The sequence below is a fragment of the Mastigoproctus giganteus genome, chromosome 1 (genome assembly GCF_048544385.1).
Source record: "Mastigoproctus giganteus isolate SK-2022 chromosome 1, ASM4854438v1, whole genome shotgun sequence".
In the NCBI taxonomy this organism is placed as follows: Eukaryota; Metazoa; Arthropoda; class Arachnida; order Uropygi; family Thelyphonidae; genus Mastigoproctus; species Mastigoproctus giganteus.
In genome coordinates, this window is record NC_143575.1 from 278,531,983 (window position 1) to 278,544,639 (window position 12,657).

Below are 12,657 nucleotides of genomic sequence, written 5' to 3' on the forward strand. Positions count from 1 at the left end.
TGACGGAAGACCACAGGAGGCATTGAATGGAGCATGTTGGGAATGGTGGGAGGTGTTTTACCAAGATCATAAATACATGAGCTGGAAGAAAAATGGGTTGCTAGCAGGCCAGCTTTATCCTTGGCTGAAATGACAACAGAACCATCTGGTTTGGACAGAGGTGGGAGCAGAGATGGGCAAAAGTTGCGGCCAATAGCTTTGGCAAGAGACCAGAATGCTCGGCTACTATCAAGGCAAGAAGCAAGTTTTCTACTCTTAGCCTGTTCAAACTCTAGTTTGGACTGATTAATAATTGCTTTACAATTGTTGCAAGCTTTGGTGTAGGCAGAAAATGAAACTGAAGAATTGGAAACAAGCCAATTACGATATGCAACATTCTTCTCTTGAACAGCCTTAGCACATTTATTGGAAAACCAAGGTTTAGATAAGGGACGAGATTTTAAAGTGCAGTGTGGGATAAAGGATTCCATTCCTGCAAGAATAATTTCACTGACAAGATCTGAACAAACATTGACATCAGAAGTTTTGAAACAGTAATCCGACCAAGGAAAAGAAGAAAAGAAGTCTCGCAGGTCATCCCATTTTGCATTCTTGTAATGCCAAACAACACGAGGTTGGGAATAGCCATGAGATAAAGGTTCCATTGGAGAAGAGGCAATCACCAAGTTGTGATCTGAAGTGCCTAGAGGACCTCTCACTTCGACCATGTACTTAGAAGGGTTGTTTGTGAGAAAAAGATCAAGTGTTTTGGCTGTATGATTAGGATTGTCCGGTATTCTTGTAGGTAAATGAACAATCTGTGCTAGGTCATTAGTAATTGCAAAAGCCTCAGCATCTCGACCTGCTGGGTCGGTGTGATTAGAAAACGGAAGCCAGCTGGAGTTGTGAAGATTAAAATCGCCAAGGAAAATTACCCCACTGTTAGGAAAGTTGGACTGGAGAAAGTCAAGTTGCAAAGAGAGGAAGTCAAAGAGCTCCAAGTGATTAGTGGAGTTGGGAGAACGGTAGAGACAACAGATGAATTTGACACAATGAGGTAGATAGATTTTAAGGCAGAGAAGATCAAAGAGAGGAGATTCCAAATTGCCAAGTCTCTGACAGGGAATATCAGAACGGACATATGCACAAGTACCACCTTTGAGGCAAAAGGAATCATACAGCGAATAATTTGGGCATCTGAGATGAGCAGTAGTTGAATCAACGGATAACTGAGATTCTGTCAGAAAAAGTAGATGGGGGTTTGGCAGACTGCAAGTGGAAATAGACATCGTTGAGATTAGAATTAAGACTATGTATATTTGTGAAATGAATTAGGAAGTCCTTGGGAGGAGGTTTAGATCTTTTCGCAGATAAGCTTGCTCTATTAGTTTGACAATTCATGGTGTATTCAATAGTAAGAAAAAGTAGGTGGGAAATGCTGTATGAAGTAATGAAATTTTTGGATATGGCATACACGTGGTAAGAATATACCCAGATCCTTGACATAATGTGGCCTCGGTAGTGTGTATGCTCCCCGCATACACACTACTCGGACTCCCTCCAGTCACTATCTGGCACAGTAGAGGTAGCAAGATTATACACTAGCTGATCCGGAAGCCTCCTAGAGAGTTACCAATATGTTCGGTCCAGTGTACTAACTAGCGGCCGGCCTGCGAACACTGTTTTAGAGCTGTACCCTCGAAATGTAAGGAGTATTGGATCTCGCCAAGATGTTCATTTCTATTCTGTCTCACTGTCTGTCTCTGTTCACTTATTCTGTCTCTGTTGACTTATGTCTATTCTGCATGTCCACATACAGTTTCTCATATCCTAACAGTGCTTACACATTATGGAAGTACTGGCCTATACATTCACCAAATCCTGCCTTCCATTGAATGTATTTGGAATGCAGTGAAATGTTTTGACCAACTCACAAAACAAGCGCAAGAAGAATTGACAGTTTTTACCTTGTAAACTCCTTATATCATTGGCCACTTGTATGATTGTTCTTGGCAATCATACTTCATATTGATGGGTTCATTTCATTTTTTGTAAGTTAATACTACTGAATACATTATTTAATTCATTTTTGTGTGTGTGGATGATTTGCTTTTTAAACATCAGTGGTAGTCTACCCAGATTTTTTGCATAGTCCTGATAATTTGGTAAAACCTCTACACTGCTTTTCTCACATTGCACTAAAATTCCTTTGGCCAATAGAAAATAATTCTTTGCACTCATTAGCATTAGTAGAGGCATATGATGCAAGAAAGCAAGCTATTATAGATCTCATTGCCCTTTTCTGTGCTCATTCTAGTAGCACAACATCTTTCCTAAAATGAGGCTTCCAGACCTGTATGCAATACTCAAGGTGTGGCCTGACTATATCCTATGTTGAAACTTTTGTTTTTTTGAAACTAATAAGCATGTTGTTGACATGCTTTGATTTATGAATATTTTGTACCAAAAACAGTCTGTCTTTTTATTTTTGGTCTTACCATCTTTCATTAGTTCTGGTTTTATATGTAGAGTTTGTAGTTTACACCTACATGTAATTCATTGACACATTGTTATTCCAGCTGTGAGATTAGCCCTTTTCAGTCATGTTTTTCTAATCCAGTGGTCACCCTCAGCCCTGCTGTTCCAATCTCACAAAAAAAAAACAAGTGAAAGCAGCCATTTAAACTTTTGTCTTCTTTGATATGGCTTCATTGTCGCTGGTGCCTTAAAGTTCACCTTGATTATTTAAAGAACAATCAGGATCAGCCTTCTGAGATTTATCTGGAATTGTTAACATCTTCTCTGTGGGTGAAGGGATGAATAGCTGATAGCAGATTTTGATATTAAATTGCAGCTTTATTCTTGGTGCTGTATCTTGTAATATTGCATAATTGTAATAATACAAAAATAGCAATGACATGCTCTAATACCAAAATGATTCTCATGTGCTTTCTTGTAAAAGTCAGTGATTTTTTGTTTCTGAATTCATGGTATAAAATTCCACAGTTGTAACACAAGGAAAGGATTGTTGGTCAATGCAACATTTTGTGTGGGGATGGGGAAGTTAATAACAACATATATTAATGGTAAATTAAGATATATAGGCATAACATGGTACTTCTATAACAGTTTTGCTCTAACATGATTGATAAATTGTGACAATCCTTGCACAACACAGTACTTATATAACCCGATTCAAGAATTGCAGAAAATCTTACATAATGCGGTATTTTTGAGCTTTTGCACTGGAAAAACCCTGCTACTACGTTAGATGAAATTCTCAACGTTTCCATTCCTTTTTGTGAATCCCTGCTGTTGACTCACTAGTCATTATTGCCTTTGTGATATTTTTCTAAAGCACAATCCTGGAGGTCACGACCATAAAACAAAAACAATTTGCAGTTTCCGATTTATTGGTCTTTTCTGATATTGTAATCAATTATAAACGGGTAGTAAACTCAACCTTCTTGCATTTGCTATAGTACTGATAGCTGGAGTTTTGTGGGTTTTCACAAGTTATTATGGTTAAATGTGTTTCCCCTTCCATGAAATATTCAGTCATATGAAAAACATAAATAATGTTTAGAAACTCATTACTCCATATCTCACTTGTGCGTATCGTGTTTGTTGCAACTTGTGCATGCCATGTTCTTTGTTATTAATTTCTTATCATTTTTGCTGTTTTAAATTTTAACCAAAAAAAAAAAAAAGTCAGTGAACAGAAATATCAATTAGTTAGTATGTACATATTACAGTACATATTAATTAAGCTATGTATGTAAGCGTAAATTTATTTTTACAAAACAAAAAATAAATTGGTAAAATATTCTTCCAAATTTGTGCTTTATATCTTTCAAGTGGGGGTCAACTGTATTTTGTTGGGAGATCCCTGGGTTAGATTCTGTGGTGTTGAACTTGTGCTTGTTTGAGACTATAAAAAATTGACTTCGAAGCGTGCAGATTGTGACTTTTAAAGAGAGCAGAAGGTACACGAAATCTAGATGGTACAGAAGAGATTGTGCTTGGCAGCATTGAAGAGGAAGAAAATTAAATGAACATACATTATCTGACATATAAGTATCACATTTTGTGAGATAAGACATTTGTTCAGTTATTACTATTTAAGTTACTACTATTATAAAAATAAAGTTAAAATATTAAGTTATTACTACTATAAAAATTAAATTTCCGATAGTTATAAAAAAAAAAGTGGTGTATTAACGTACCCCCCCCCTTTTTGTACTGTTTCTTAGTCCAGTATTACATGAGATTTTGTAGGAACCAAACTACCATGTTATACGAAGGTTACCTGTACATTTCTTTTATTGCTGTTAAATATAATTTGTTGATGTGCACTGTGTCAATTGAGTGCACTACAGGAAATATTTAATGTTATTTTTTGAAAACTGACAAGTAATAAAAAATGACACTGATTTTTTGCTTATCCTATCATGTAGAGAATAAAACTACTTATAATCAGAAAAAGTTATGTATAAAAGTGTAGTTAACTTAAACTGATTATTTAATATTATTAATCTTTTCCTTTTTTTTTTGAAATTACATTATTTTTGCTCTTATACACATTATTTGGCTCTTTATATTTTGATGAGCATCTTCCTTTGCAGTTTATTCCATGGATTTTTTGTGTGCATTTTTTTAAAAGTTTTTATTGCTTGTTTGTTTTTCATATTTCTTATATTTGTTCATATATTTGTTTTATTCTTCAGCTTGAAAACAAAAAAGATGCCTTTTCACCTCAGTTACAAGAGTTCTGCTTAGCTCATCCTATAGCTGTGATACGTGGCCTAGCCAGTGTGCTCAAACTTGGTATGTAATGTTTTCCTGTGTATAGATCAAAAGAATTTTCTTATTCGCATGGGGACCTTAGTTATATTTCTGCTGGGTGTATTAGTTTTTATTTTTAGTTTTAAATTTAGACAGTACAAATTAAAAGTAACATATTCAGATCATTTAACATTCTTTACATCTTTATGACCCCTAATCAATTACAGGATTACATTTAATAATTTAAAATATGGTTTTCTTTTCTTTCTTTTGTGAATATTCAATGTTATCTGCTGTTGCCAATGTCATATACATAAAGAAAATAAATTTGCTGTTAAAGAACCACCTCTGAGTTAGCAGAAATGAAATTAAATTGTTTAAATCTTGATTGAAATGATCTATGTATATATGATACATAGATAATTTCAATCTTATAATATCTGGACAATTGTTACTCGTATCCCATTACTTGCTGTTATCTGGTGGTTATATTTTAAAAATTAACTAATTTCCACAATTTATTTAAAAAAAAAAAAAAAGAGAGAGAGAGAGAGAGAGAGAGAGAGAGAGAGAGAGAGAGAGAGAGAGAGAGAGAGGGATAGTCTACAGGCAGAACAGCAAATTGTCAATCGCAATCACAAAGAATATTTTGGTCCATCATAGTGCATAGAAATAAAAAATATACCTACATATAAAAAAACAACTCTGAAATTAACATCAAAAGTAGTAAAGTTCATAAAAAAGTATTGGTATTAGTGATATGGTGCAAGAAAACCCAAGGCTTTTGCTACACCAGCCAAAAATAAAATAAATAAATAAAAAATAAAATTAAATATAAAAAACTACCTATTTGACACCCTCCTTGCATAGGTATATATATATATTCAGCTGACCTTTGAATTTCCTCAAGCTGTCATCCTCAACAACCCATAGAAGCAATATTGGTTTTCTTGTTTTTTTATTATAATATTCACATTTAAAAATGAAAGAATATTGAGGTGATAAGCTTTTGGGGCTAACTCTGAGATATCACTCGTCAATTTCCTTTGCTGCTTCCTTTAATATAACTGAATTGATCCTTTCCACTCCAGATGACTTTCTCCTCCACTTCGCTGCTCTCAGTTATTACAAAATCATTTAACTTCCTGTTAGTTTGATAAGCTTCTGGCCTCCACTTCCATACAGAATTCGTCATGTATGAATGTAGATGCAAAATACCCATTCAGTTTGTCAGATACCTGAGCAGGATCATCAACGGAACCATCAATATCAAGTGGACCAATCTGATTCATCCCCTTCCTTCTAACATTTACATAAGTAAAAAGATCTTGGCTGTTTTTTCTTTGCCAAAGGTTTCTTATAATCTCACTTTGCTTGACTAACCTCCTTTATGACTTGACTACAGACTAGCTTGTATCTACTAGAGGCTTCTGTCACCTGATAATTTATATGCATCACATGTATTTTTCTTCTCTGCCACAAGTTTCATTAGTTCATTTGGCATCCATTTAGGCATAAATCTTAAATAGTATTTTTTAATTGGTATGAAAAGCCTATTAGCTTCCAAGATTAATTCCCTGAATGCTTCCCATTTAGAATTTGCTCTTGATAACATCATCAGCTGGACCCGCTGTATAGAATTTAAAAACTGTCTTAGACCGGTGTAGTCACCTTTACGAAAGCAAAAATCCTTTCTTTTACCCCTGATGGTAGTTACATCTTTGAATAAATCCCACATCAATACACTGTGAACACTTCCACTTGGTGGTTCTTTTATGTGCAGATTCTTAATTCATGAATAATCACTGATAATGAGATTAAGAGTATTACTCCATCTCGAACATGCTGCTGTAGAAAACAATCATCCAATAAATTCACAAAAGTCTTGCTAGTATGCAAGAGACCAACCCACAAGTTCCAATTAATATCTGAGAAATTAAAATCCCCCATTATAAGACAATCTGATTTACTGGCCCACTCTTACCATCGGGACCTGGAGCTTTCTTAGCATCAAGATTTGTCAAAATCCTTCTGACATCATTTTGATGTAACTGAGTAAAACAAACAACAAACAGTTGACTCATCAGAGTCATTAGGCCTATAACACTACTAGGCTTTACATACCAACTAAGAAATATTGTTCAAGGTTTAGGCCTAAATGGATTTCAAATGAACTAATGAGACATATGGCAGAGAAGAAAAATGCATGGGATACATATAAATTAATCGGTGACATGGAAGCCTATGATAGATATAAGCTGGTCTGTAACCAAATCACAAAGGAGATTAGGCAGACAAAGGCAGATTATGAGAAATTCTTGGCAAAGGATGCAAAGAAAAACAGAAAAGAGTTCTTTACCTATGTAAACTCTAGAAGGAAAGGGATGAATCAGATTGGTCCACTGAATATTGATTGTTCAACAGTTGAGGATCCTGCTCAGGTGGTTAACAAACTAAACGAGTATTTTGCATCTACATTCACACATGAGGAGTTATTCAGGAAGGGGAATGCCAGAGGTGAAGTAAACTCTGGCAGTGAGCTAGATGATTTTGTAATAACAGAGGAAAGTTGAGGAGAAATTGTTGAGGATAAACATAAAAAAGGCACCTGGGGTGGATGGGATCTATCCAGTTATATTAAAGGAGGCAGCAAAGGAAGTAAGCAAACCCTTAGCCATAATTATGAGAGCTTCTTTGGACTCAGGGGAGGTACCCATGGACTGGAGATGTGCAAATGTGACCCCAATTCACAAAGTAGGATCAAAGGGTGACACAAGTAATTATAGACCTGTGATTTTAACTTCTGTTCCAGGAAAATTAATGGAGGCACTGGTTACAGAAGCACCGCAGGATCATCTAGACAAGACTTCAGTTATAGCTTGGACACAGCATGGTTTTGTTAAGGGAAAGTCTTGCCTGACCAATTTGATTGGATACCATGATGCAGTCACAAAAGAACTGAATGCAGGGAATAACTTTGATATTATATATTTGGATCTTAGAAAGGCTTTTGATACTGTTGCGCATGGAAGACTGCTGCACAAATTGGAGCAGTGTGACATTGGAGGCAAATTGCTGCTATGGATAAAGGGATGGTTGAGCAGGAGAAGACAGAGTGGTAAACAATGGACACCGCTCATCATGGACTAATGTTATCAGTGGAGTCCCTCATGGTTCAATGTTGGGTCCATTATTGTTTTCTGTATTTATAAATGATATTGATGATAGTACATCAAGCTTAATGTCCACGTTTGCAGACGATACGAAGGTTGGCAGGGTTGTTAAGGACACTACTGACGCTATGCTGCTGCAACAGGATCTGGAAAGGTTGAAGACTTTTATTATTATTATTAGCTATATGGTGCAAGGAAGCCTGAGGCTTATGCTGCACCAGCTAAAAAAAAATCCCTAGTTACCCTGAGTGGGAGAGAGAGAGAGAGAGAAGGAAATCATCAAGAACGAGAAGAATGATGATATCCAGCTCAGGACCCTGTCCCTGGGTGTGCCAAGCCCATACTCACCAGATGAAGCCCCTGTGACTTTGAAGCTATCAAACATTTAACTTTAAAGATATATGAATATTACACAATTTTTTTCTCTGTAGACAAGGCCTGCATAATACTCAATTAAATGTCTTCCTCCCCCACCAGGAATCAATTTCTGCAGTGCTTCTGATAACTAATAATATTGACAAGCAGTCGCCACACTATTCTGGAATAATATAAATCGTCACTCAATAGCACCTAGAAACAATAACCCATGTCATTTTGCCATTACTAATATTAATATTATGTTTAGGATGATTAAAAAAATAGTTAGCGATGCCAAATAAAGGTTAGAGTTCAAAATCTGGTATCCCTTTTGCGAGTAGTAGTGACATGCCTAGACCGCAATGGACAGTCCCAGGGTGTTTATTCCCCCCTTGCCGCTGTTTTAAAATCGGAAAATGAGTTTCCGATTTTAAACCAGCGGCAAGGGGTTAGGTTAAAACCCTAAGACCAACCGTAGTAGGCTAGGCATACCAAGCACTGCTACTCCCAACGATCAATCGGTAGAGGTACCAGATTGTTGTTATTATTATTAGCCATATCGTGCAAAGATTAACCCAAATAAACATTACAATGAAGGATATTATAAAATTTACCTAATTATAAATTGAAAAAAAAAAAAAAAACACATACACAATAGGATTAGTTCAGATTATGTACGGAATTTTCGTACAAAGCCTAAAATTAGCCAAATGGCGCCAGAAGTGCTAATATTTCCATATATTAGCATTAGCATTAGTAGAGGCATTTGATGCAAGAAAGCAAGCTTATGCAGCATCAGCCAAAAAAAAAAAAAAAAAAAAAAAACCCACTTCCACTTCACCCCTCTGTTCGTTCAAAATACCTGTCCAGCTGAGCCTTAAACTTATTTAGACTATCAACCTCCACCACAAGGGATGGAAGTCTGTTCCACCAACCACCCGCTGGCTAAAGGCAAATTTCCGCACGTCTATCCTACATCTGTCTTTCCTCAATTTGAATTTATGCCCTCTCAGGTGATTTTTCTGAGCTAGAGGAAGAATCCCATCAGCATTGAGCATGCTTAAACCATTCAAGGCTTTATACACCTCTATCAGATCACCTCGCTGGTGCCTAGTCTCCAGACACTGTAATTTGCAAAACTTAAGCCTTTCTTCGTAAGAGCACCCCTTTGTTCCATTCACTAATCTTGTTGCCCTTCTCTGTACTCGTTCCAGCAGCTCTACAACCTCCTTGAAATGAGGCCTCCAGACCTGTATACAGTACTCTAGGTGTGGCCTGACCATTGCCTTATACAATGGAATAATCACCTCCTTATCCCTGCTGGAAAAATTCCTGTATATCATTGACAATACTCCATGAGCTACTCTTGCAGCCCGTCTGCACTGCTCAGAGAACTTCATATCTGCCTGCACAACCACCCCCAAGTCCCTTTCATTCTCTACCACTGTCAGTGTAGTACCACAGAGTTGATACGTTGCTCTGGGGTTGCTGTTTCCCATGTGTAGTACTTTACATTTGTCAATGTTAAACTTCATTTGCCACCTCTCAGCCCATCTGCTCAACCTTTCCAGATCCTGTTGCAGCAGCATAGTGTCAGTAGTGTCCTTGACAACCCTGCCAACCTTTGTATAATTTGCAAACTTGGACATTAAGCTTGATATACCATCATCAATATCATTTATAAATACAGAAAACAATAATGGACCCAACACTGAGCCCTGAGGGACTCCACTAATAACATTAGTCCACGATGAGCAGTATCCATTGATTACCACTCTCTGTCTTCTCCCCCTCAACCACCCCTTTATCCATAGCAGCAATTTGCCTCCAATGTCACACTGCTCCAATTTGTGTAGCAGTCTTCCATGTGCAACAGTATCAAAAGCCTTTCTAAGATCCAAGTATAAAATATCAAAGTTATTCCCTGCATCCAGTTCTTTTGTGACTGCATCATAGTATCCAATCAAGTTGGTCAGGCAAGACTTCCCCTTAACAAAACCATGCTGTGTCTGAGCTATAACTGAAGTCTTGTCTAAATGATCCTGCAGTGCTTCTTTAACCAGTGCCTCCATTAATTTTCCTGGAACAGAAGTTAAGCTCACAGGTCTATAATTACTTGTGTCAGCCTTTGATCCTCCTTTGTGAATTGGGGTCACATTTGCACATTTCCAGTCTATGGGTACCTCCCCTGAGTTCAAGGAAGCTCTCATAATTATGGCTAAGGGTTTGCTTACTTCCTTTGCTGCCTCCTTTAATATAACTGGATAGATCCCATCCACCCCGGGTGCCTTTCTTGTGTTTATCTTCAACAGTTTCTCCTCCACTTTACTCCCAGTTATTTCAAGATTCTGTAGCTTACTGCTAGAGTTGAATACACCTCTGGCATTCCCCTTGCTGAATAACTCCTCATGTGTGAATGTCGATGCAAAATATTCATTTAGTTTGTTAACTACCTGAGCAGGATCATCAACAGTTGACCCATCAATATCAAGTGGACCAATCTGATTCATCCCCTTCCTTCTATAGTTTACATAAGTAAAGAACTCTTTGCTGTTTTTCTTTGCATCCCTTACCAAGAATTTCTCGTAATCTGCCTTCGCCTGCCTAACCTCCTTTGTAACTTGGTTGTATATCAACTTGTATCTATCATAGGCTTCTGTGTCATGTGTTAATTTGTAAGTATCCCATGCATTTTTCTTCTCTGCCATATGCCTCATTAGTTCATCTGACATCCATTTTGGCCTAAACCTTGAACAATATTTCTTAGTTGGTATGTAAAGCCTAGTAGCTTCCAAGATAAGTTCTTTGAATGCTTCCCATTTTGAATTTGCTGTTGGTAACATCATCAGTTGGTCCCACTGTATAGAATTTAAATACTGTCTCAGTCCATCGTACTCGCCTTTACGGAAGCAATAACCCTTCCCTTTACCCCTAATGGTAGTTACCTCTTTGAGTAAATCCCACTTCAGCACACTGTGATCACTGCCACCTAATGGTTCATTTATCTGCAGATTCTTAATGCATGAAGAATCACTGCTGATAATCAAATCAAGAGTATTACTCCCTCTAGTTGCCTCCCGAACATGCTGATGTAGAAAACAATCATCCAATAAATCTACAAAAGCCCTGCTAGTGTGTGAGTAACCAGCAACCAAATTCCAGTCAATATCTGGGAAATTAAAATCTCCCATTATAAGACTCTCTGATTTACTGGCCCACTCTATTTCCCTGTACAGTTCCTTATTATACTCATCAGAGTAATTCGGCCTATAGCACACTCCTACTCTCAATTTTGATCTCCCAATGCTTATGTCACACCAAACTGACTCAACACTGCACTGTCCAGCGATGTCGACAGGCTTCACTTCCTTGGTTTTTATGTGTTTCTTAACTAATAGCATAACCCCTCCCCCCTTCCTATCCTGTCTATCCTTTCTGTAGACGTTGTACTCCCCAAATTGCAGTTCTGCATCCCTTATATGTGTGTGACACCACGTCTCTGATATCCCAACAATATCTGCCTTTGATGTTTTGAGCAATACCTCAAATTCATCAAATTTATTTACTAAACTCCTAGCATTGGTGTACACACAAGTATACCTGCACCTGTTTCTATTCTTAGCTACCCTAACACAACCCATGTGTTTACTTGTACCGCAATGGCTCCCAGCAGTCTCTGAAATACCATGCATCTTGTTTATCAGGCTTCTGCTCATTCTAATAGAAGCAGTGCAAGAATCTCTTTCACCTCTGCCAGTGGCTACTGTCAATCTATTGGTCTTTGTCTCCCCCCAAGCTAGCAGTTTTCCGACCCACCTAACACCGTCTCGATAGCATCAGCAAATATTCTTGCACCCTTTCTATTTAAGTGTATCCCATCCCTGTAGAAGCAATCTCTCCTGTTAACAAGTACAGTCCAGGCTGAAAAAAATTCTACCCCTTGAGCCTTGCACAATCTTTCCAGGGCCGAATTGATCGACAAGACTCTCATCATATACTCCCTCCTATCGTGTCTGGGCAGAATTGCAGACACTTTCAAATTCAACCCTAATTCTCGGCTTTTGTTCAACAGTGACCTGTACTTGTTAAGTAATTCTGCCGGTCTCCTACTCTTAATATTATTAGTGCCAACTTGTACAACTATATCACCTTTTGTGCCCTTAAAAGATGATATTCGCTCTACAACGTCATCAACCTTTGCCCCTGGCAGACATACCCTGGTCCTGTTCCACCTATCTTTTTTTACAAAGCATGTTCCCCGTTTCCCTGACAATAGAGTCACCAACAACTGCTAGTTCCTTTGGGACCAGCGCATTCTGCCTTGGGGGTTGCCTCTGTGTCACGCGATGCCCAAGTGCAAGCT

General features: G+C 37.6%; 1 protein-coding gene across 5 annotated transcripts in view; it reads left to right on the forward strand.

Annotated features, from left to right (window-relative positions):
* Positions 1-12,657, forward strand: part of Utx (Utx histone demethylase) — a 758,689-nt gene that overhangs the window by 648,432 nt on the left and 97,600 nt on the right. For all 5 annotated transcript variants that reach the window (XM_090377749.1, XM_090377755.1, XM_090377761.1 and 2 more), the window contains one exon: positions 4,707-4,806. In XM_090377749.1, the coding sequence (XP_090233875.1) occupies positions 4,707-4,806 (100 nt within the window). The remainder of the gene's footprint in view (positions 1-4,706; positions 4,807-12,657) is intronic.